This window comes from Magallana gigas, chromosome 10, assembly GCF_963853765.1.
Source record: "Magallana gigas chromosome 10, xbMagGiga1.1, whole genome shotgun sequence".
NCBI classification, from domain to species: Eukaryota; Metazoa; Mollusca; class Bivalvia; order Ostreida; family Ostreidae; genus Magallana; species Magallana gigas.
In genome coordinates this window covers 28,453,657-28,479,180 of record NC_088862.1, presented here as the reverse complement: position 1 = coordinate 28,479,180, position 25,524 = coordinate 28,453,657, and the positions used below count along the sequence as shown (strand labels likewise).

Below are 25,524 nucleotides of genomic sequence, written 5' to 3'. Positions count from 1 at the left end.
TCAAGCATCTGCGATAAATAGTTGCTGAGATAAATGCAACAGAAATTTTTGTTACGGACGGACAGACAGACAGACAGACAGACAGATGGACGGACAGACAGACAGACACACAAGTGTAAAACAGTATACCCCCCCCCCTCCTTCGGAGCGGGGGTATAAAAAAACGAATTCTGTTCAGTGATCTTTTTATTTTGAACATGCCCGACATTATGATTTCTAAGTCGACTATTAACAGGCACAGCCGGTCAGACGTTCATAGCGATGTCTCCGGCCCAGTCGTTTCCTACAACACCCTCAACGACGTCCTATTTATAATAAAAAATAATAATGTCATCATTCAGAACCTATCATTGGATGTACATGTATATCGGGATATATAAATACGGATTGGTCACGTGATATAATCCCAATAAAGCCCGAATGTTTTATGGAATTTCATCACGTCACCAACCCTTATTTATAACCCGGTATAACTCAAAAAGATACCTAATTTCTTATTTTTACATTTGTTGCAAATTATGACGAGAACAATGCTCCAAACTTCCTTCTTTGTGATGACGAGACAACACTTCTTTATTGTAAGAAAGTGAAACAGTAAAGAAATTTCGTTTGGACAATTGAAAAAAAAAGATTGAAGCTTGGCGCAATAGTATCATTTCCGTTGAAGTCACGGTTAGAAATTTGAAAACAAAGCGTCTGAAAGCTAGGTTAGAGTCTACTTAGACATTTTCAGAGGAAATTCTATCACAGAATCAGATTCAAGAGCATAATAGTTTTTATGGGACATTATATAAAGGTAATTGCGCTATTCTGTACCGGAAGTTACTTTTACGGAACAAAACAGACAGAGAAACAAACGGAGTTAAATTTGACCGTTAATGGACTAATATTCAACACAAAAGGTGATATTGAGTTTGCAATTTTGTTCGATACTTGTCATAAGAGTCAGAAATAAACTGCAACTGATTTTAACTACCTTGACAAATTGCGATTGTACAGTACCTATCAGACCCAACCTAACACCAGAGTAAACCCCAACTAAACCCCGGGTTTACTTTTTGGGTTTACTTGGGGTTTACTTTTTGAAAATTTGGGTCCACTCGGGGTTTACTTTGGGTTTACTTTGGGTTTATTTTGAAATTGCTTTTGAGGTCAACTGTATGCACTGGAGTGTGCAGTAGACTAGTATTTTATCTTACCATCCTACTGCCTGTAATTCCTACTCTTTGTATATTCCGAATACACAGTTAGCGTCTGCTTTCAGGGGTATACTTCTGACTGGGTTTACTCTCTGTGTCCACTCTGGGTTTACTTTGGGTATACTCTGGGTCCCCTCTAGTAAACCCGAAGTAAACCGAGAGTAAACCCAGAAGTTAACCCAGGGTTTAGTTGGGTTAAGTTTACTTTCTGTTAGGTTGGGTCTGATCGGTACTGTAATTTTTTAAAAACGCTTTGTTACGATTACAAATTGATGTTACAGGTACACCTCGCTGATGAGATGGTACACAATCGGTACCATTCTTACACGGGTTAAAATCAAAGCACGGTACTGACTCGCCTGCAAACAACAGAGAATGTGCATTATATACAAAAGTAGACAGATAATCAGGTAAATTTGACCGATGAAATTATATACTAGTATTCAACACAAAAATACGTTTTGACATCATAACTTAATGTCCTGGCAAAATCCTTAATTAAGATAGGATATTTGTTAGAAAAAATCGTTTTAATGGTTAAAACTTTAAAATTAACAAAAGGCCGGGACAACCTTCTCTATGAACATTTTGTCCTTAGACCTTAAAGTACCAAACTTGTGAAAATTTTATTTGTTTTTATCTTTCTTTAAACACAACTGTGTTTGGGTGAATTCAAGATGGGGCAAAACTGTTTGCAAGTGTAGAAGGGTAAATAATACACGGGGCGAAAATAACCCTGTATACCATACTCACCACAACCATTGGGTTTAATGGTTAAATCATCTAGAACAACCTCTTGATATCCTAGCGTGCCCTCAATGGTCAACTGTTGATAAAAATATAAATCATACTTGGTTATATTAGTCAATAAAGGTACAATAAGTCATATACTCTTTACACATTGTTACATTTATCTGTTTTTTTTTAAAATTAGGAATGAAAAGACCTTATATTAGTTCATGCAAAATACTTTATACCTATAAATAACAAGATGCATTCACAATTCTGTAGGACAAATTACTCTGCACAATTATATATTTTTAAAGCAGGTTTCCATTACTACAATCAATGCATATACTCAATATTTTTTCAAAGCAAACCAAACAAGTAGGAAAATATATTTTATGGTGAAAATACATTTATATTAGTGCAAAAGTAAATCTCCCTTCAGTGTTTTTAATCTCGTCGGCAAAATACTCATTCGTATATTCGTTTATTATGATGCTAAAATCATTAATCACTAAACGAATTTATAAAAAAATAAGATACTATAGATTAAGATCTAAAACACATTTACTACAAGCAGAAAAAAACTACTTCAAACGTATTTACGGACAATATAATACCCCAAATCGCAATTTGAAAACAATATATATTAACTTTTTCATTCGTTACAAACAATATTAATTTTTTTTAATTAAAAAAACAATCTAGAACAAGTTGAATTTAATGAAAGAAACTTATTGAAGTAAGTACATGACTTAGCTTCAAATATATTAAATAGATGGAATGGTAAAGTTTGAAAACATACCTTCAGATTGTTAACAGATGGAATGGTTACTTCTTGGTCTACCCACGCTTCTGTAACATTCTCCTTGGTCAGCATTAATGCATTTGTTTTAGCTAGCCCGTCCCCTTCGTAAAATATGGAGACCGACGAAGGAAAATTGTCGGTTATATTATTGGTTGGGAAAATGTACCTGAATGACAAGCACCTCTTATTTGCTGTCAAAATGAAAGAAAAACTCTACTAGTTGACCATGATCGTAGTTAATTTTTGTTTAATTCAGTGGAAAATCTTCAAACCGACATATATGACCACTTATGTTTAAATTCAAGCTTTTTTCTCCCAAACAGCGTTTGATGAACAAGTTGAATATATTGTAATATGTTAACGGTGTGACCGAGCGCATATCTAAAACAGTGCAATTTGAATTTTGTTGAACAAAATTTATTTGAAAAGCACTCAGTAGGATCCGCCTGGTTGCCTACTCAAAATCATTAGTCAAAGTTAAACTAAACGTTGCGTGCTCAGTCTACAAATTGACGTCATGTTTCATACGTAAAACGTACAAGTTTTGTCTCCGGAAAAAGCCAAAGAGAGCTACGTTATTCCGAAAATGTTTTATTTTTTTCTTTTATTGTTTATCAATTCAACACAAAAGGTGACTATCGCGGTAAAATATCTAAAAGTTCCTTAAAAATGTGTCAATGTTTTTATTTTCTATCTGGTATTTTGATAAGACATACGTAAAACGAGTCGTGTTTCTTGATTGAAGCTCCATTGAAACATAGATTGGTTTCCACAATTATTTCTTTTAATCTAAATAACCCTAAATTGAAGCATTGCAACGTTTTTAATCGAGTTTAGCAGCAGGAAATATCGATTAGTGCCAGCCAATCAATGATCGAGCTAACTTTAAAAAATGGCGGTCAACATAGCGGTGCCTAGGGCTGAAAGAAAATTTTTAATCCTTAGTACCCCTAATTCAACTCTCACTTTTCACTGATTTTCTTATATATACATGTTACCATCATTTCTCGCTTCGCGAGGCGGGCTTCGACATTAATGTATCGTGTTTGCAGGAATGTTGGCGTGAGGTGAATTAATGATGTTAGAGAATGGCGAGGTGCCGGGATGAAGACCACATGACCAAGCGCGAGACCACAATACCTTCTCAAATACGATCTCTTTCAATCACAACGATTTTATTTGGGTTGAAGCGTGAAATGATTTTTTAAAGAGAAAAATATACGCACGAGAGAAAGTTGTTTGTTTCTTACTTATCGACAATTAATTAAATGTGAATGGAAGTTCAAGTAAATTCGAGTAGGACATGGTTGCGTAGAAAAAAAACATGTATTATGCAATAAATGTCTGTACAATAAAATCAAAGTACTGAAGTATTGACAGGAGTTGATTTTATCGATTATTATTTATTTTAAAATCAACGATATTAATTTTGCATGCATGGCAAGTAAATTCCTATAAGTATATGAATAACGCACATTTTTTATCATATGAATTCTCCTACAGGAAATTCGTGAAAATCCAATATCAATCATGGTGTGTAATATTCAAAGAATTAGTCAAACTGCGTATCAGTAATCGTAATAGTTATGAGAAATTGTATGGATCCAAGCAAAATTGAACTCTAGTCTCGTTCATCCAGACTCTCAGCCGTATCCGTTAATCTCCGGCAAGCAAGAGAGACTCTCTGCTTGTCGGAGATTTACGGAGACAGCCGAGCGACTCGTTGAACGAGACTATATTGAACTCTGGCGTAGGAATACATACAATGTAAGACTTCAAAAAATATCTTAATTGTTCGTACCATTTAAAATCTGACTATTTACAAGGTATCTATAAATTAGTTTCCTTGAAAAACAATGCTTAAGAGCTCATTACATCGAATTTATTGATTAGATCTAAATGTTGTCAGCGGTGTTGATTAGTGCTTTCGGTTTGCCTGAGCAACTGCATAGGAGAGTTGATTAAAATCAACTCCCAAAAACCAATTTTGTGAATGATAATACTGTAAATTTTCACTCCATTATATACATTATTCAATAAAATTATGTTGCTTTATTTTTAGACACCCAATCATATATACTATGCGCGCTTGCAGCATTAACAACATTTTGTCTTTTGAATGGATACTGTTAGTTTAAGTAATCATAGCGATTTTATTTGGGTTGAAGCGTGAAATGCCCGTTGGTTTACATTTTTGTTGTAATTTTGTGTTTTAGATTTACCTTCAAATGTAGCCGAAGTTGTTAGTATTGACTTCGATCCATCGCAAACCTCATATTCCCCAAGGGGGTATAAAATCAAAGCTTGGTTGTTATTTGTGCTTGCAGGAAAAATCTGAAATAGGTAATAGATAGTATAAAAAAGTAACTCAAGTTCTGTTGATAACAAACTGTCTAAAGAGGCTACAGGTGGTTAAAATATTAGCAATCAGATTCATCTACAGCGTTTATAGCTCTAGCTTTTTTTTTTATCTATAAAGTATTTAGAATAAGTAAATAAAAATTTCATACATTTTATCCTTTTTATCTCATATGTGCGGTGTATACCGACCGTGTAATAAACCTTTGCTTTATCAAACGGGCAAAGCTATATCCACTACTTCCGGTTATTGACATACATGTAGCCTCTCGCTTCAACGCTTAATTGACCTATTTTCGATGATTTTCTAGTATTTTCTACATGATAATATCAATTAATTAAAATTGATTTAAAATAGATATTGTCGAAGATTTGAATTACGAATATGAAGGAAAACACCCAAACTGTGTAGTTTATAAAGCTGCAAACCACGTTAGCTATCATCCTGACGACACGATGAACACAGAACGCTTTGGTTTTGTTTCCATACAAGAACTTACTGAAATAATGTATCCCAAGACAAATTATTAGACTGGTGTTTGTTTATAAAACATCAACAACTGTTCCTCTTTGACAACTTTGACAACAAACTTGATTATTCAAATGATACCTTTAAAATCAATTTGGGTCATATACGGGCTGTGTCAAAAGCCTTATAATATAAATCAAATTGTATGAGATAAATAGAGCTTCCATGATTGTCGGATTTTTTATTTATTGATTTATCCAACGAGCTGAAATTATATATATATATATATATATATATATATATATATATATATATATATATATATATATATATATATATATATATATTTATTCGGCTTGCCAAACTCATTTCACCATTTCAACGAGTTGGATAAAGCAAATATAAAATCACACAATTATAGATATCCTCTATATAATTAAATATTTTCCCTACATCTTCTTTTCTTATTTTAAAAGATGCATTTAATATCAAAAGCGTTTTCAGAATAAGATTAATGTGCATAAAAAAGGGATCTTACTGATGATATTTCCCACTGAAACTGGGACTCGGTTCTGTCCTGTTTAAAAGCACATGTGTACAAGTCGTTATCTAGTGTGCACACATTGGTTGAATCAGCTGAAAATATTGTTAAAACAGAATATGTTTAAATGGATGCAAATTATAACATTGTTTGAAAAAATTAAAACCTTTCAAAATAAAAGATATTTCTTGATATTTGCATTCCACAAATTTTTTGGTTGTAAAAGTTGTTGAAAGTAACTGCAGTTATAACACTGTAATACTCAAAGGTTAAAATGACGAGTTTTATTTTGAGGTCACAAACGTTGAATGCTGTAAACTGCAAAGTCACAAGCGAAAATCAAAGTTCACGCGTGTGGCTGTTACAGTGGCTCTTTTATTAATATGAACTTACCCTTATGATAAGATAGGAATGTTAAGGTATAAATCACATTTGCAGACAATGCAAGAAGTTACAAAATGTAAATATAAGCATTAAATCATGTTTTTGAAAGATGACTTCTACTTTCATGATACAGTGGCAATATAGCATTGAATCATGATTTTTGAAAGATACAGTCTCATAACTGCTACGGTGTTTGCATACAAACTGAGTAACGCGCGGTTGCAGTTAAATATAAAAATATAAATAGAAGTGATAAAAATATAATCACGGCAAAAATATTTCATGTGATTTGTATTTTTTACCTCCGAGAAAATCACAGGTTGAACCAGACCAGTCTTCCGCGCATGTGCAAACAAAACCAGCATTTTCAGTTTCAGTGCATTTTCCTCCGTTTTTGCAAGGAAAACCGATGCAACCTTCATTAATATAAAATGTTTATTTCAGAGATAAATACGGTCCTACCAAAATATCTACCTTTCTAAAAATATCTTAAGGTCAAGATCTAGTAAATGATTCCAGACTGTCGTTTTGTTGCTAGAACCATTATGACGTCATAATTGATTTGATGAATCTTTTCCTGTATTTTTACGGCTTTAAAGGAATTATGTAGAAAAAAAAAACAATATTTGACATTCTATATTTAACCACGGGAAAAGTAATCCCGGTACCTATATTCTATTTGGCATCATTTTAAATAGGAGGTTAAGAGCTTGTTTAATGCCGTTTTTGGAGAGACTGTAGGCATTCTAGATATATTTCATTAGTCAAAAATGGATAAAACTCCGAGATTTGTTACTTTTATTCTTCATATTTCATAGAAAATGATTGTTCATTGTGTTTACCTAAAAATTAAGCCCCGGTACACCCTATAAAACAAAGATATTGTCATGAAGCATCATTAAAAGAAGTTATATCTTGAATTTCATAAAACTGTAGGCACCTTTCATTTACTAGATCTTGACCTTAAGGGTAAGAATTTATTACATTTGGGCATCGTTTTGCAACAATACTTTTGACTTATCATCAACAAATGTTTCAATTCGGTGGAAGTAAATAAGATGAAAAAATTAAAATCGTTGTTGATTGTTTTTATAAAAAATTTGTTTTTTGGTATCATTATGATTACTTTTTGGTAGAACACAAGGTGACTACTTGTAAAATAATTGCCAATCATATCCTTCTCATGTTTTATGATATGGGTTGTTTAACTATTAAATTATTACTCAAGTAAGAAACACTCATGTATTTTAGCTTTTAACCTTAATTTTTTCCTATACATTTTTAATATCGCCCATCACAGGTAGTAACTTTTGACTTGCCACCAAACTGTGATATATATTTTTTTTTAATAACAAATATATTAATTCAATAAAAGTGAACTATTGTGAAATAAATCGTAATGGGTTCTTTACGTATACCTGAGCGATATGCTTCCACTGTGACATTAAAGCCTAGTCCTGGTGTCTTGTCACTGTGCTTGGCACTATTGAATCGTATCATCATCATGGACGGGTCTCCATACAGACTCTTCACAAACTCGGCGCCACCGACGTCCCCACATTCCCTATAAAATCGAACGATGCGCCAAAATTTGAAATTTCATTTGTTTTTTTCTTCTCGGTATTTTTTTAAATAGAAATTACATCATACAGTTTTTGACTACAACCTTTGTTAGTTTAAGTAGTTTTTTAAAGTCTCCCTAACCTTATTCTTTGTTATTTAAATTTTGGAAGGCAATCAACGTCCAAATAAGAATTACTTCGTATTTTGTCTAAGAGTGCACTGTAGCACTGTAGCGCTGCAAAATTTTGATTGGCTTACTCTTTTCCAGATTGTCCAATCAGATTGTCTTTAAACTCGAGCCAATGATAACAGTCGTACTGTGAACTGTAAGGCAGTTTCATGGCGTTTATTTTTGCTTTAATTCTTGTTCCAGGTGTACCCTATAAAATATTGTGTAATGTATATGATTAAGGTAGTAAGGATCTCCTTCATATCAATTGTGAGATACTTCCTATCGAGTAGACAATATATCCAAGTAAAATTTTGTGAGTTTTTTCTTTCCAAATATTGGTATAGCAAAGGGTTAGAGCGTTAACGCTAGGCCTTTTATAGATTTTACCTAACCCACAATTTTTCAAATATATTTTTGTGTGTGAAATATACCAATTTTTTAAAAAATTAACTTTTATCAACAAAATATTGACAGGTTTCAAAAACCACCTATAGGGATACTATAACGTTTGTAAATAATTGAATTCTCAAATGCACTCCAAACCCATATGCTTGATAATCGTATCGATGATTTTTTTTGTATACCAAAACTAAATAAAATCTAAAATTATCTAAAAAAATTTTTTTCACATTTTTATACCGAAATCTTGTTTTGCAAAAACTCATCGAAATTTACTAGTCTTCGATTTAGTGACAATTGCAAAATTACAATAACACAAAACATTCAATTAAGTTTTAAAATACATATTTATTTAATTTTGCTCATGATTTTTTTACACAATAGTAATGAAAATGGCAAAGAAAGAAAACAAGTAGTATTTCTTTTGAAGGAATGATCGGCATGTGATATCATTGGTCAGTTTGATGTAAATAAAAGGCGAAAGCATTGCATAAATAAGATATATCGTAACGTTTTGTTGCGTTCCGGAATAGCACGAAATGAATAAACTTCACTCTTAGTGGGCGAAGTGTACTTCAGATTAACTTCTAACGCATGTAAAGAAAAACGTGATTCGAAATATTATGTTACTGAATAAATGTTTTATTTTTTTTGGCAATTAATTTTTTTTGGTAATCTACATGTAATTGAAAATTTACATGTAAATATAAATACAATGCTACCGCACAGTAGACACTGTAGAGCGATTTTCCCGATGCCTCATATGGACACACCTATGATCACCGAAGCCGATAACAATATTGCTTTAAGAACAAAACAACTGAAAGGGGCCATTTGATTACAAAATCAACAGATATCACATTATTTTGTCAACTGAATAATTTGATAATAGTTTTTCAATGATACAATCATACCTTCACCAACCAGGTACAGGTTAGACCAGAGGAGACGTAGTTAATAAGACTTAGTGCTGAGGTTTGTCCCTCTGACAGGTTGATGAAACCACCGCAACCTGTGGAATGATGTAACATGGCGGCAGAAATAAACTACTGGCATAATTTTGAATTTAAAAAAATGAGATCAGAAAAAATAAGACAACCCTGTACAGATTCTCCATGAAAACAAATATGTATTAACCAATTAAATCATACAGTTAATAATTTGAAGAACAGTATTAACCAATTAAATCATACAGTTAATAATTTGAAGAACAATATATTAATTTATAACTAGACTCTTGTTGCAAAAGCAACAAAAAGGTCTTCCGTTTTGATATACATGTATCGATTGAATTGTAAGAAATTGCTTCTCTGACGTAGAAAAAATAGTGGATATGATTATTATTGTGAATGAAATATCCAAACATTATAAAATTACTTTCATGTACAAAACAACAAGAATGAAAAAGAGATCAATTTTTGAAGTAATTTCTGTGCCGACCGCAGGTAGCGCCGAACCAAACACGCAAGTTAAACATTTATAATTTAATTCTGGTTGTAACGCGGCATTTGATTGGATAGAAAAATTTAGTTAAATTTGTATAACCTGGTTTGCACGTCACAAGACACGTCACAATGCACCAACGTACTAATTCACTTGACGTTACGTTTGAATTTTGAACAGATTTATATCATTTTTAAAAGTAAAACGGACTCAATTTGTACAGCAAATTCCAGAAAATTAAATTATAAGGAATGAACTCAATATCTACCCAAGTTATACTCGTATAACCTGGGTTGGAGCAATTTACGCTTTTTTATAATCCGCTTCGCGGATTATAAAGCGTAAATTGCCCCAACCCAGGTTATACGAGTATAACTTGGGTAGACATTGAGTTCATTTCTTCAGTATAATAATAAGTCAATCTTTCCTCAAAGTTTGGTTGTTCACGTCTTTGCCAAAATCTGAGATCTCGTTGAAACTATATTTTTTCTCTCTGGACCGGCAACGGACGAACGGAAGTGATTGATAAAACAATAGCTGATATTTCTCGAAATTTGCCAAGTGTACATCACTGTTGATCGTGCTAGATGAAACACTTAAAAAAGTAAGTTAAACGTGTGAAAATCATGGTTTGTTTTAACCCTTACAGTGAAGTGAAGGTTGACAAAATAAAACCTGTTAAACACATCTTCAATCAAATGTCTATTATTCATGAAAGCTTAGTGACGCAATCACTTACAGTGACTAAAATCTCGTGGGCATCAAATTTGTAAAAAGGAGAGCTATTTGAGATATCTCACCGGAAGTTGAAATTGTTTGCTTATTTAACATTGTATATATGACACATAAAAGATTTTATAATGATATATTCATTCCATTTAAAATAAATGAAATAAGAAAAAAAATAATTTTTGAAGTGCTTCCGGTGACGACCGAGAGTTACGCCGAACAAAACAGAATAATGTAAACACATCTTTTTACATAGGTCTATCATCCTACAAAGCTTGATTGTTCAAGTCATTATCGTTTTTGAGAACTCAAGGACTAAAGGTTTTTTTTGTCTCGGGACAGGAAACGGACAAACAGAAGTGCTCAATGAAAATAAAAGTTAGTATTTCTTTGAACATTGGACAACAGGACTTAATTGTCTATCACTGTATCTAAAGTTGTCAACAAAAAACAGTTAAACTTTTAAACAACTTGATTTATTTGAACTCTGCCGGTGTGGACCGGAAGTGACAGTTGACAAAATGAAAACAGTTAAACACATCTTCAATCAAATGTCTATTATTCATGAAAGTTTCGCGTCTTGATCACTTACAGTTTTTGAGATCTCGCGGTTCAAACATTTGTTTTAAAAAGGCTACCTGAGATATTTGAGATATCTCACCGAAAGTAGAATTTTTATGTTAGGTTAACATCGGATAGATGACATATGTAAGCATTTATACTTATATTTAAATTCTCTATGAATTATATTAAATGCCTAAAAGTATAATTTTTAAAGAGCTTCCGGTGAAGACCGGAAGTTACGACGAACAAAAATACAATAAAAATAAAACACATCTACAGCTATAGGTCTATCATCCCTCAAATTTTGGATGTTCAAGTCTTTATTTTTTTTAAGATCTCATTGTCCAAAGCTTTTTGCCGTTGGACAGGAAACGGATGACAGGAAGTGAATTTTGAAAAAATAAAAAAAAACGCCTGGAGATATGATCGTTGTCTATCAGTCCTGAAAATTTATCCAGCCATCTCTGAGAAATTTTATAGACAAAAAAAAAAGAAAACAAAAATAAGAAGAAGAAGAAACATTATAATCACTCTAAGGTCTTCCGTTGGAAATGAATGGAAATGGAATGAAAAAGCCTACATATCTAGATACAAAGTGTACATGAGCTTGGCTGGTACCTGATTCAATCGTTTTTAAATAGGCACATGCTTTGCAGACTTTGATTAAGGAAGATGGGTCGTTAATAAATTATTCCTCGTCCATAAATGTTTAGATATGATTTTTAAGCTTCAAACTATGATGAAGTGAAGAAAAAATCGGCAGAATTTGGCTTTAAAATTTGATTTTCTCTCTATATATTTAAACAGAACTCTTCTTCTCAAGGAGATAAAAATAGTACGTACATGTAATAAAATGGCCATAAAGACCTCTTAGCTCGACCCACATTGATATCCAAATATAGTGTTTTGATTTATCATTCTTAATTTGTTTTTGGATAACTAACCTGGACTAGTGTCTAACTGGGAGCAGTCTGACCCTTTGAGTCCAGAGGGACAAGCACAGCTACAGACTGAGTTGGACTGTTTAAGAACACCGCCATTTTTACACACATTGGTGCAACTTGCTGAAATAATAAGAATTAATTATAAAACAATATTTCAACATAATCGCCAGTCGTTTTAACAATTCAACAAATTAAAGCAAAACAAAACAACCCCAAGAAAACAAACATTTTAGGACAAAAAAAAAACAAACAGAACGATCCCTTACAAACAAATAATTCAAACTATCAATTTTAATGTTGCTGATACTAACTTAAAGCGAATCAATTTTGAAATCAAAACTTTAATATTTAAGATTTAAAAATCTGAATGTTTCTCCAAATCTTCATACAAAGCTCTTCTTTTAAAAGAAATTAATATAGAATAAAATTGATCACAACTCTCTGGCCCTCTTAACCACAATATATAAATAACACAAAGTATATATTAAGTAAGTATTACCTGTGCAATGATAGGCGTCGTTTATTTCTGCTATATCGTAAATAGTCAGGGTCTTTCCACTCTCTGTCACAAGGTACTCCAGATCAGGGTTGATTAATTCCATTACCTTTTCTTTGTTCTTACTGAAGTCCTTCAAGATTCATGACAAAATAATATCAAAATGCAAATTAAAGTCAAAATATTTGTTTGTACATGTTTTAAACTAAATAACAATCTATTGATATAATGGCAAAACCATCGTTTATGATATTTACATAAAGGCTTACATTTTTTACTGTAAATTTACATTGAAGTGTCTGATTAATCAATTTTTGTTGAAAGTTTTGGTATAAAATATACATAATAATGACTATTCTGTGGAATAAAAAAAAATTGTGGTGGCTCAATTTTCGTGGTATTCGTGGGAAGCCCTTCCCCCACGAATTTACATCCTCGACGAAAACAAATTTTAAAAGAGTTTGTTATCTTACTAATACTAAAAACCGACAAATCCACGAAATGACATCCCCACGAATAAGCAAAAATCCCACAATCCACGAAAATTGACCCCCACGAATTTAAATGATTCCACAGTATATAAATATATGTACTTCTGTTGTTTGATGCTATAAAGATCCTTTATTTTGAAAAGAAGTGTAAGGGTAATAAATTGGAATTCATTCCTAAATCGTTATACAGAACTCTTGTCTCAAAGGAATGATAATATAAACGTAGTCGTAAAATGGTCGCGACCATACAATCCTCTAAATATTGACCAAGACAAAAAGAAATTAAATTAATCTAAACCATAAAATACGCTTAAGAAAATCAAATGATTAATAAGGTTTTTCACTGTGATGCGTTAAAGCAGTTTAAAAAAGACTGATATATATTCTTCTGTTTCACTTTTGCTTCTTTTACACAATATGACCTTAATAATTACGTATAAGGCTTTCTGGAAACCCAAAGAATTTAATATACTGTGGAATCATTAGATTTTGTGGTGGCTCAATTTTCGTGGAATTCGTTGGTACCTCTCAACCAGGAATTAACATCCTCCACGAATTAATAAATTAGGATAAAAAAGTCATATTTCTTTTGTAGGTTTCAGTGAATACACGAAATTACGTCCCCATGAACCTGTTAAATTTAAGCAATCCACGAAAATTGGCCCCCACGAAATTTAATGATTCCACAGTATCTCTTGAATGGGAGAGGTTTAAATATTATTTATTACCAATCGTCACCGATATTAATTGTATCACTGATTAAAAAATAATTCGTTTGCTGTTATAGTTTATTTTCTAAACATATATCAATTAATTTCATTTGATAATTAAGTACATATCCTCACCCAAAGTCCGTATTGCATAATCGATGAGAGGTCATAAGGAGCATCATTCTTTGTCGGTTGTAAGAAATTGTTATAAGCATTTTTTTCAATCATATTATCCCAATTAAATTTCACATGTCTATTTCTATCTCCTCTAGTTTGTTCATGGTCACCTCCCATAGCATGTAACATTTCGTGAATAACTACGTCCAGCTGAAAATATACGAAAATGTATGACATTTCGTTTAAAAGAAAATAAAAAATTATTACGAAACCCAAATTCAAATGACTTCACTAGAAGTAGTAAGCTACATGTTATTCAATGATTAGATATTCCTAAGGTGGCTAAATTGTCACTTTTGAAAAAGTAATATATTGCTACACAAAGATATTCTTTCAAAGGAAATTAATATATTCCAACTTAATCAAAGACCAACCAACCCTCTTAGAACATTAATTATCGATTGATATGCAAAATCATATCAAAAGACCATTTTTATACACGTATTTTTTTGGTTACCGCTTACATATAGACACAATGATTGTTAAGAGACTACATGCTATGTTTTAATATTTTTTATGGTTAACCTCTAACATATAAACATAATTATAACTATTTAGAGAGTACATATTATGTTTTCATATTTTAAATGATTTATCTCTTCATGTAACAAATAATCATAATTATAAACTATCTAAAGGGTACATACTATGTTTTCATTTTTTTGATTTTTTTTTTTTTTACTAATTTTTAAATCATAATTATGGACGATTTAGGGTCCAATACTATGGTTCATTTTCAACATTCAATAATAATTATGAGCTATTTAGAGTCACATAAAAATGTTTTTTCTTCAATATGTTTATAGTTTATCTCCACATGTAACATATAAACATAATTATGAACTATTTAGAGATCCAATACAATATATATATATATATATATGGATTATCTCTACATGTAACAAATAAATATATTATAAACTATGAAGAAACCAGTCTTTGTCTTCATGTTTTCGTATGGTTTACCTCTGATATATAAATATAATGCTCAATTATACTTTAAGATTACATAGTGTTTTATCATATATTTTTTTCAAACCACTTACATAAAGACAGTTTAAGCTGTTCAGAGACAGCGTTTGCCCAGAGGTTAGTTCGCTTATATCTCCACTTTTTCCAACAACTGAAGAACAACTGAAAAGAAGTATCGCTTTTAAAGCGCTTCAAAAATTAAGTAAGTTTTTTTACACCAAATATTTAAGGCAAATTAGTCTTAAGACCTTTATTTTTTTACTTTCATATACACACATATCAGAGTTTATGCATAGTGCATAAACAAAAGTATACTACTGGAAAAAAGAAACTGTGCATTATAAAATTTAGTATAGTTTTTCCATATCTATTGTTTGTATTTATAAAATTTCAACAATCGATTATGGTATTGTTTTTGACAATATCGTATGGCAACAGTTCGGGTGCACGGACTTTCTCATGGTAAGTGAGCACCTGTTGTTTATTGAAGAATTTGTACGCACGAGTTTTACGGGCCAATACTGTTTGGAATAAGAACTGTTAAGGATTTGTTTAAACTTTTTTGTTAAGGAAACAACTTTAGTTTCAACAAAATTTACCCCTATGTCATGTCACGACTCAACGAAAACCAACGTAATCATGCTGGTGGGATACTGCAAGCTGGAATGGCACAAAATACTGTAGCAAGACACTTCTGAGTTCATCGGAAACCATCCAGTCATAATGGAGACGTTTTCAACAATCTGGCAACACCTAGGATCGACCGCGCTCTGGGCGACCTCGTGTGACGTCAAATCAACAGGACAACCACATTAGACTTGTGCATCTGAGAAATCGTTTCCAGTCAGCAAGTTTGACTGCCAGTAGCATTCTAGGGCTTTGACCAATTAGTCCAAGAACTGTGCGTAATCATCTGTGCGAGCAAAACATCAGACCAAGACGTCCAGCGGTGAGCCCAGTACTGCTTCAACGTCATCTTGTCGCCAGACTAGCGTGGTGCACATGACATCTGCGATTCAGAACTGGGCCAATATTCTTTTCACTGACGAATTCAGATTTCATTTGGATAGCAGTGACGGCCGTTGTAGGGTTTATCGTCGCGTTGGGGAGCGTTACCAGGACGCTTGTGTTGTGCAACGTCGACAATTTGGTGGAGGTAGCGTTATGGTGTGGGGTGGAATATCAGCACGGGGAAGGACCCCTCTAAAAATTGTCAATGGACATCTCACCGGTGTACGCTATCGAGATGAAATTATTCAGCGTCATGTGATACACATCATACAGAGACATCAAAATCATATCACTCTGCGGCTAGACAACGCAAGACCACACGTTGCACATGTAGTCAGGGACTTGTTTGTTCAACAGAATATCGATGTCTTGCCTTGGCCAGCTGTTTCCCCCGATTTAACGCCGATCGAGCACGTTTGGGATGAAATGGAAAGACGTTTACGCCGTTTACCAAATCAGCCAGTGCCATTGGCTGATTTAGGCCAGGCTTTAACCAACATCTGGAACAACATCCCTCAAGCATTTCTGAACTCTTTAGTGGCATCAATGAGGCTTCGCTGTCAAGCATGCGTGAACGCAAATGGTGGTCACACGCGTTATTGATTTTGTTAATTCAATTTCAAATAACAGTGACTTTCTGTTGTGCTGATTTTGACGTTTTTCGACGTTGACATTAATGTATTATGAGATGTTGTTACGAATAAATGTTAGAAGTATTACAAAAAATGAATTTGTTAATTGTAATTTTAGAATGTTTTTTCATATATCAAATAATGCACAGTTTCTTTTTTCAGCTAGTATATATAGTTGCAATCAAAAATATACAGTCACCGTATACGTTTGACTTATCCATTCGATATTAAAACATAATCTAGATGTAAATCTACAAAATTCTCCTTAGAAAAACTATAATGTAATTTTACAAAGTGGTGGTAAATATGATTTTTTTTTCATGAAGGGAAAAATATTAAGATTCAAAATAACAAAAAAAAAAGTCAAATCTTTTGGTTTTAGAATTTGTAATGATATTTGCATTGAGCCTCAACGTTTTCATTTCACTTTGCACAACGAATTGTTCTATAAATAGAATGATAAAACTTTTAACATATAAATTTCATACTTTTCGAAGAAGGATTGCATATTTTTAATTCAGTAGTCTCCAGACTTTAAGGACTTATTTACCATCTACATATTGTTTTCGTCTAAATATTCTGGTACGTGCCTTTTTCTATCAAAAAAATCTAAACAGAGTGCCTAGCTGTTGCCCAGTTGTATTATGTTCAAATACAAAATAAAATGTTTTTTAAATGATAATGAAAAATCATTACTCTTCTCCATTGAAAATCCTGACATATTCTTGTTCGTTCTCCCTCGGCTTCCATGTGACACACGATGAATTGTGAATGATCTCTACAGCCCAGTAGATTAAATTATACAGTCTGCTTGCATCAGAGGAATCTACAGATATAAAAATGTTATGTTTTGAAAGCATAGGATATTAACCTTTTATTTGATTTCATAATTGATAATCAATATTGAATTGATTCAAAAGGCATTGCTTTTTTAATTGTGTGTACATGTAATATAAAAAACCATTTAAAACTTCATGTTCTTTTTTATCGTTCAACAACAGCTTTGTTCGGTCCTTGGCATAAAAATGTCAGGTTAATATATTTTTACATTTTTGGTTCACATTTGTAAAAGATGGCCAAAAATCTCTTAACTTCTACCATCATAATATCATAAAAAACGTCCCCTACTTTTACTGAATACTAACCGAAAGAAGCATAGTCTATTACGTATGGAATAACTCCATTTTGCCACAATAATGGAGAGTCTTCTTTAAAATTTCTCTTAGAGAGAGGGGTGCTTTGTTTTTCTTCCGGGTGTGGCTAAAAAAATTAAAAGCACACGTAGAAGATATATATTTGTATATACATCTTTAAAAAATAGAACTATTACCGGTCCGATAACAAATATTGAAAAATAAAAATGAAAAAGGCAGCATTAATTTTAAAACATCAGCGCTTTCATTTCATTTCATTTGATGTTTAGATATGTACATAGTATTGATAATAAAATTGCATTGATTGATGTACTGTATAAAGGGTTAATTTCGCCATGTTTTTTGGTCCTTTTACGGTCTTAAGATATCCCAGAGTGACTTTTTAAAAAATATACATTATATTTTAAAATTGTTATGAAATCGCCCAGTCTTAATCTCGCCTTCTGACAATGAGGGCGAAAGCACCGGGCCGAAATTAAAACAGGGCGAATATTTTACGCTATAGACAGTTACACCATCATTATGAATATCATAAGCCTATGGCTAATACCAGGCCTTTTGGGAAGTTCAGAATATGGTGGTCGTATTTCTGATTTTGTAGATATTTCTTCAACTCAGGATGAATGTTCTTTGGCTATTAATAGAAGAAATGTGATATTATTTAGAAAAAAATTAAGACCCACAATGTTGCAAAAGTAGTTGATTTTATATATTAGTCTATATGCGCAGAACAATAAAAACCCCAGAAAGTGGTAATTGGCAATGTCACAATTATTATGATTGCATTCAGTTTTTTTTAAAATATATATTATTTAAGCAAAGGAAAATGTCATTTATATAACTTTAAAATTTGAATATTTTCCTATATATTTATACAGAGCCTTTTTTAAAAAGTTCAATCACTTAAAATAATAATTAAGACTAAATTAAGATATTGCATAAACCAGCTTACTTTGAATTTTCCATTCTTTGTATCTACACTCTGTTTTTCGGCATCATTCTCTAAATCCGAATCGGGGTCAAGGTTCTAAAATGTTTACATTTCATTTTAATTCCTTGTAAGTTAAAGCAAATTTTTTAATTTAAAAAACAAAACTAATATAAACTCTAAAAAATAAACAAGCAGGACATATAGAATCTTAAATTTAAATAAAAACTATTTTGTCAATGATTAAGATCGTTTAATGAAATTGCAAATTAAATGCATTTAATTGATTTTCGAAAAATACGAGAACAATTCACGGGTTTTTGCACAATTGTTTTAAAGGGGCATGGTCATGGTAACGATTTTTGTCAAACTCCATTTTTCTGTATTTCTTATTTACAATGTTTTAGGAATGCATTTCCAGTGATCTAGTGAAAAAAGAGCAAGTTGTAGAGTTATAAGCAAGATATAGGGCTCACAATAAAGGACTCACAATTTGTTGTCATTAAAACAAGGCCCCTTTTCTTTTCTTTTTTTTTTTTTTAAATAGGTTCAATATCTCAGTAAAAAATCTTTTTCAAGTTGATTTGTCAGTCTTCTTTTTTTATTTTAGGCATACATAAAGAGTTCCTAACGTTTATCATATTTATTTAAGGTCTAAAACTGAATTTTCTACTTCAACATTCAGAACGTAAACACAAGCTTTGTTTACATAACAAATAAATGTAAGCTCTGAAACTCGTTCATAACTAAACCATGGCACTCAATTTTTGGTCGACTATTGAAACTGCCTTAGTGAAACATTATAAACATTAAGATCGGGAAAATATTTTTTTACAAAAATTGTGACCATGTCATGATTTTTGGTCAAATTCTTTTTTTCTTTTATTATTATTAACAATGATTTAGGAATGCATCTCCAATGACCAAATAAAATTGGAGAGTCAGTAGTGAAGTTATAAGCAAGATACACGACTCACAATTCTTTGTCATGTAAACAAGGCTCGTGCCCTGTTTTTGTTTACATTAGTACAATATACCGGAAAAGTTTTTTTCAAGCTGATATTTCAATTTTCTCATTCATTTTAAGCATAAAGAAACAGATCTTAACGTTTACTACATTCATTTTAGGTCTAAAACTGGAGTTTTCACTTCAACGTTCAAAATGTAAACACAAGCTTTGTTTACATAGTAACGAATTGTAAGCTCCGTAACTCGCTTATATCTCTACGAATGACACTTAAATTATGGTTGCCTATTCAAAATGACTTACTGAAGCACTATAAACATTAAAATCGGGAAAATAATTTTTGACCAAAATCGTGACCATGCCTCTTTAAGTTTAAGCCTCCAATAAAAACTTAGTTATGCCAAAAGGGAAAATGCTAAGGCCAGTTTGACCCATTCAAGAACAAGAACAAACCCAGAGGTAAGAGGTATCAACCAGTTGAGTACAGGTTGAAGAAGAACACTAACTACTGTCCGCAATACTCCACTAAGTGGTGGATATTGTAAATTCAATGACATCAAAATCAGATTTAGTCACGATTTTATTACGGAAATTTGTTCTAAAATGCTTGCAGTTAAACTGTTTTTATAACTCAGCAAGTGTGTGGTGGCGGAACTCGTTGACAGACAGTTTGATACATTTGCAAGTTTAAGCGATTTCACAATCTGGTCGCGGACGCAGATTGTCAGCCGACACCATTCCCAGCGACGCTGTGGTATATTTTTGAGACAAAATCACTCGATTATTAGATGCAAGCATTTCAGCGAAACCAAAGCTGTACATTTTCAAGATTTAAAGTATTTGAAAAATTGCATAATCATGCAATAATCTACATGAAAAATGACCAGTCCCCTCAGAACGTTTTCTACTATATATCGTATATCATTATAGCAAAGGCTCCGCGGTCTCAACGTATATCGCAGGTATTTGTTACACAAACTGAGACAAATGGGGTGATCCTTTGGACTATTTCATCGTTAACAAATTTCTAGAGGGGTGATGAAGAATAAAGGAGCCTCGACACAATTTTAGATGAACATTTTTAAATTTTCGGAATACGAAACACTTTTGATAGGCCCGTTTTCCTTGGTCTTTTACGGCCTATTCAGGGTAGGAGAAATAGTGTATACTTAAGAGCAATCCAAGCATATCCCATTTACAATTCGATATATAAATTTTAGAACGTTCATAAGGGTCCCCTATGTTTCTACATATATCCAGGTATGAATCTCAAAAAGGATCTAAAGGAACCCATGTTTTATTACCATCTATTCATCAAAGAAATATACGCCCAGTTTCTAACTTGAAAATAATTCTTCCAGTGAGAACTGTGCTGAGGGTTCATTAATAATCTCCGCTGACTAGATTTCAGTTCAATGCCGTCCCGAGAAAAACTCTTCTGACAATCGATTACAAATTTTCAATTTACAAATCGTACTCTTTTAGAATTCGTGCTGCAACGTGTCTCGCCTCTAAATGGGTTTCGCATGACAAAATCGTTTACTAGGGCGATGGAAACATTTCTGAAATATATCAGAATAGATATGATGTAAGCGATGATAATGAATTAAATTCTCTTGTTATTTCTTTATTCTTAAGGACATCTTGTATGGATCTTGAAATCTAAATTTGGTAACTGGGCATGTAGATGGACAGCTTTGACTACAAACTTACGTTTAGTCAATTTAGCTGTTCAAATAACTTGGATTGGCTAACGGAGAATAAGATAGGGGGAGTTCATCTCCGGTATTAAGAAAATAGCAAAATATCCATTTCCCGCATACTCAATCATCCATTCAGGAGGGAAACGATATCAGTTCAATCAAGAGCGAGAAATTGTGTACAAGATTAAAGCACGACACACGTTTTGTGACAGATTACCAAATTGTAAAAAAAATATATATACTAGTATGGTCTGATAAACTCCAAAGCCGAAATTGGATAAATGAGGCCTTACATGCGCTTCGACGAGCAGAAACGGAGCAAAAAACAAAGAAGGTTAATGCAGCTGGTCAAAGGGCGGTCGCATCTGTTAATGGTGAAGTTGTATATCACCCTAATATAGAATTTTCGGAGGAGGGTCTATAACGCGTTGACGGAGTGCATATGTCGCATGTACAGTACCAATCAGACCCCACCTAGTTCCAGAGTAAACCCCCAACTAAACCCTAGGTTTATTTTTGGGGTTTACTTTGGTTTATTTTTTGAAAATTTGGGTCCACTCAGGGTTTACTTTGGGTTTACTCGGGGGTACTTTGGGTTTACTTGGAAATTGCTTTTTTGTTCAACTATACACACTGAAATGTAGACCCCTAATTTATTTTACAATCCAACTGCCTGTATTTCCCGCCCCTAATGTATTCCGAATCCACAGTTAGCGGCTGTTTTCAGGGGTGTACTTCTGATCGGGGTTTACTCTCTGTGTCCACCTGGGTTTACTTTGGGTCACTCTGGGTTTACTCTAGTAAGAGTGTCCACTCTAGTAAACCCGTAGTAAACCGATGGTTTAGTTGGGTTTTACTTTCTGATAGGTTGGGTCTGATCGGTACTGTAGGAAATGCGAATTCCAGTATGAATGTACCAAACACTACAATCTGCCATAAAAGCAGCTCTAATTTCCTCCAAAAGATCATTCCTTGTGCGACAGAGATTAAAATAAACATCTCTAAATGGCGGAAATGTCAGACAAGCAAACTGAGACATTATTTGTCATTATATGATTATAAAATTTTTGATTATCATGTACTTTACATGTTTGGTGAAGCATATGGTAGCTCGCTATCGCTGCTCTAGGAGGCCATACAAGCTTGCTGAGGAGGGCACTAGAAGATTGTGCGAGAATCTGTTTACAGTAAACTCATACCTTGTTCGGTATTACGGTGGTTTTATTTTGCTTTACTCGATATAATTGGCTTACTCGTTAGGTATAACAGGAAGTAGCCTCGTTAGGGATTCCCCACAAGGCAATTACATTGATATCCCCGCTGACTCGCTTAAAGGTATCTTAGGAGTCAAACAGTACATATTGTAACGCCTTGCTATAGATTACCCAAGAAAGCGCGGTGCCGTAACGCCCGTTACCAATTTAGATGTATGGCGTCCATTGATTGCTTGTCTGACATTTGTCATTGAAACAATTATTAAAGCTGCGGTCAACAACATCCAAATACAAACTTGTGTAGATTGTTTTTTTTTCGGAAAATATTTTATTAAAAACATTTTTAAAATACAGTACAATTCATTTTACTTTGCAATTGTTTATGATTTTATTTTTGTGATATAATCAACTGTTATCGTCATGTGTATTAAACAATAAAATGAAAAAAAATTTATTATCATAATGAAGTAGTAATAAAATACCTTTTCCAGAGGGTCATCATTGCTAGGTTTTTCGTTCGTTTGAAGAATACTTTCGAAGAGATTTCCTTTTCAAGAAATATATAAGGGAAACATCATAAATATATGACATATTAAAAGTGTGGTTAACCAACTTTTACTGGTGTGCATTAAATTTTCGCGAGGCTTATTTACACTTAAAACATTTATTTCCGCAATAAAGCTGTGTGCCTCTTATGTACAAACAATTCTTTTTTTTACCGTTAGCTTGTAAATGAATTTGAACTATTGTACATGCATATGAGAACAAATGCAAAAGCGAAAATTAGACCTGATTTTTTACTTTACCAAAATGTTTGCTTTACATACATGTAACAGCACACTGCATGTTAGGTTAACGGTCAAAACCAATATATAAGAAATATTAGCAAACATACTTTGTCAAGTTATTTATCACTACCGTTACCAATTATTTTGTTAAGTTCGTTTAATCTTTTATTCCTTTTTTCCAGATCTGTTTCAGGATATAAATGTATATAGAATATCATGTGCTAGAGTAAAAAGGTACAAAGAGCAAGTTTTACCCAAACTACATAAAATACAGCAATTTTTGTTGGCACCAAAGTTAGTATGTATTTACTCTGACAAGCTATTTCAAGAGAATTTAAACATTTTTAATAAAAAATATTCTGTTACTACATATTTGACCCCCTATTCTGAGTAATAAATATTTCATTCAAGTCAATATTGTATCTGCGGATATTTGCTTTGAAACGCTCCCAAACATTTTTGATGGAACAAAATCCTGTATGAGTGTAATCATATTTTGTCGATAGTTTTTTTAGTCTAAGGATAAAGTATATCTTACTGGCATTAATCAGGTTTTAAACAATTCTATTTTAAAAGATTTAAAAAATTCTCTAAAAATCAAAATGTTTAATCCTGAATCAGAAAAATGACGGCCGAAGTAGGTTTTTCTATTTGACCAGTTATTAATTGAAATTCTTACCCCTTTTGAAGCCCTCACTGAGTCCTATTGTTGTAGAGACAATGCAAAATAAGAATACCAACTTCATCGTTGGAGGTTGTCAAAGCACTGGTGATTAAGTAAATGCCTAGTGTTGATTATATATTTGTCCATATGTCCATAAAACGTGGCAAGTCCTAGAGTGTCACAATTGTACTTTAATGAGAGTTATTATCTTTGGAAGTTAAATGGCAATATCCGTAATAATTTTCCAAGAATAATTTTTCATCTGTCTGCAATTCTACATATTTATGAAAAACAAAACCCTTGGCTTTTGAACTTTTCTCTAAAAATAAAGTTTGATTTTCGTCTGTCATGTTTTATATACTTTAACTAAGTTGCACTGGAATGTTCAATCTATTTACAATTGAAATTTGTGTTTAATTCGTACTGATGTACTCTAACCTCTCCCCTTAGATATAAAGAAAAAAAAAACATTACTTAAAGAAGAAAATCCCCCCCCCAAAAAAAATATGATCGGCAATTAGTAAATAAGCAATATATGACCAATATTTTGGACAAATATTTTTCAAACACGAATTAAAAGACTACCGTGACAAAGGTAAAACTTTTTTATGTTTAAATTTGTTTATTTTCCAATATACTAGTTATCTGCAAATAGTAAATTAGTAACATTTGACATTTATTAGAAAAAAAATATTGTAGATGAACTCTCATTTGGGTAATATATATATATATATATATATATATATATATATATATATATATATATATATATATATATATATATATATATATATATATATATATATATATTTCGAGAGAAGTTCTAAGAAGAATCAAATTTGGTGGCCACGCAAAGTCACAGATTTTCTTCATACTTTACAGTTTGACTTTGATGATTAAACAATTCTAACCCGGTTTGTTTCTTGCTTCAAATATGTGGTCATGTTGCCATGGTAACATAAGGTAAAACTGTCGAACGAACGATCAACCACGGTACACGAACTATAAACACGAGTGGCTAGTAACGTTGACACTACTGTATTCAATACATAAAAGATTAGTTCTTATATTCACTTTAATGATTTTCAAGAAGACTACATTTTCAAACTTATCTTGTTATAACTTTTACAACTTTTTTTTTTATATAATTGCAGGGTCAAGTCGTTTAAAATATCAAACATCATGTATGATAAAAGCATCACATTGTCTAGAAATAACCTTTCATGCATACCCCTTTTCTTTATTTTGATTTTCCCCCAAAAATAGTAGGTTGAAATCTGTTACGTAATATTTTGAGAGAAATTGCAATTTCCTTGAA

The 25,524-nt window shown here is 32.3% G+C and overlaps 1 protein-coding gene across 2 annotated transcripts; it reads right to left on the bottom strand.

Annotated features, from left to right (window-relative positions):
- Positions 1 to 172: 172 nt before the first annotated feature.
- LOC105342882 (zinc metalloproteinase nas-36) lies at positions 173 to 24,357 on the bottom strand. 2 transcript variants are annotated; one of them, XM_011449968.4, is made up of 19 exons: positions 24,222 to 24,357; positions 23,237 to 23,301; positions 18,895 to 18,969; positions 18,493 to 18,576; positions 17,934 to 18,048; positions 17,485 to 17,614; positions 15,220 to 15,307; positions 14,132 to 14,323; positions 12,799 to 12,928; positions 12,300 to 12,419; positions 9,534 to 9,631; positions 8,307 to 8,428; positions 7,904 to 8,049; positions 6,788 to 6,901; positions 6,099 to 6,196; positions 4,956 to 5,067; positions 2,731 to 2,924; positions 1,953 to 2,025; positions 173 to 305 (listed from the first exon to the last, which is right to left on the bottom strand). In XM_011449968.4, the coding sequence occupies exons 1-19, from the start codon at positions 24,286 to 24,288 to the stop codon at positions 295 to 297; spliced, it is 2,034 nt and encodes a 677-aa protein (XP_011448270.3). In that variant the 5' UTR covers positions 24,289 to 24,357; the 3' UTR covers positions 173 to 294. The 2 variants fall into 2 exon arrangements, with proteins under 2 accessions (XP_011448270.3, XP_065928924.1); XM_066072852.1 differs by lacking the exon at positions 173 to 305 and adding an exon at positions 731 to 1,558.
- Positions 24,358 to 25,524: the final 1,167 nt, after the last annotated feature.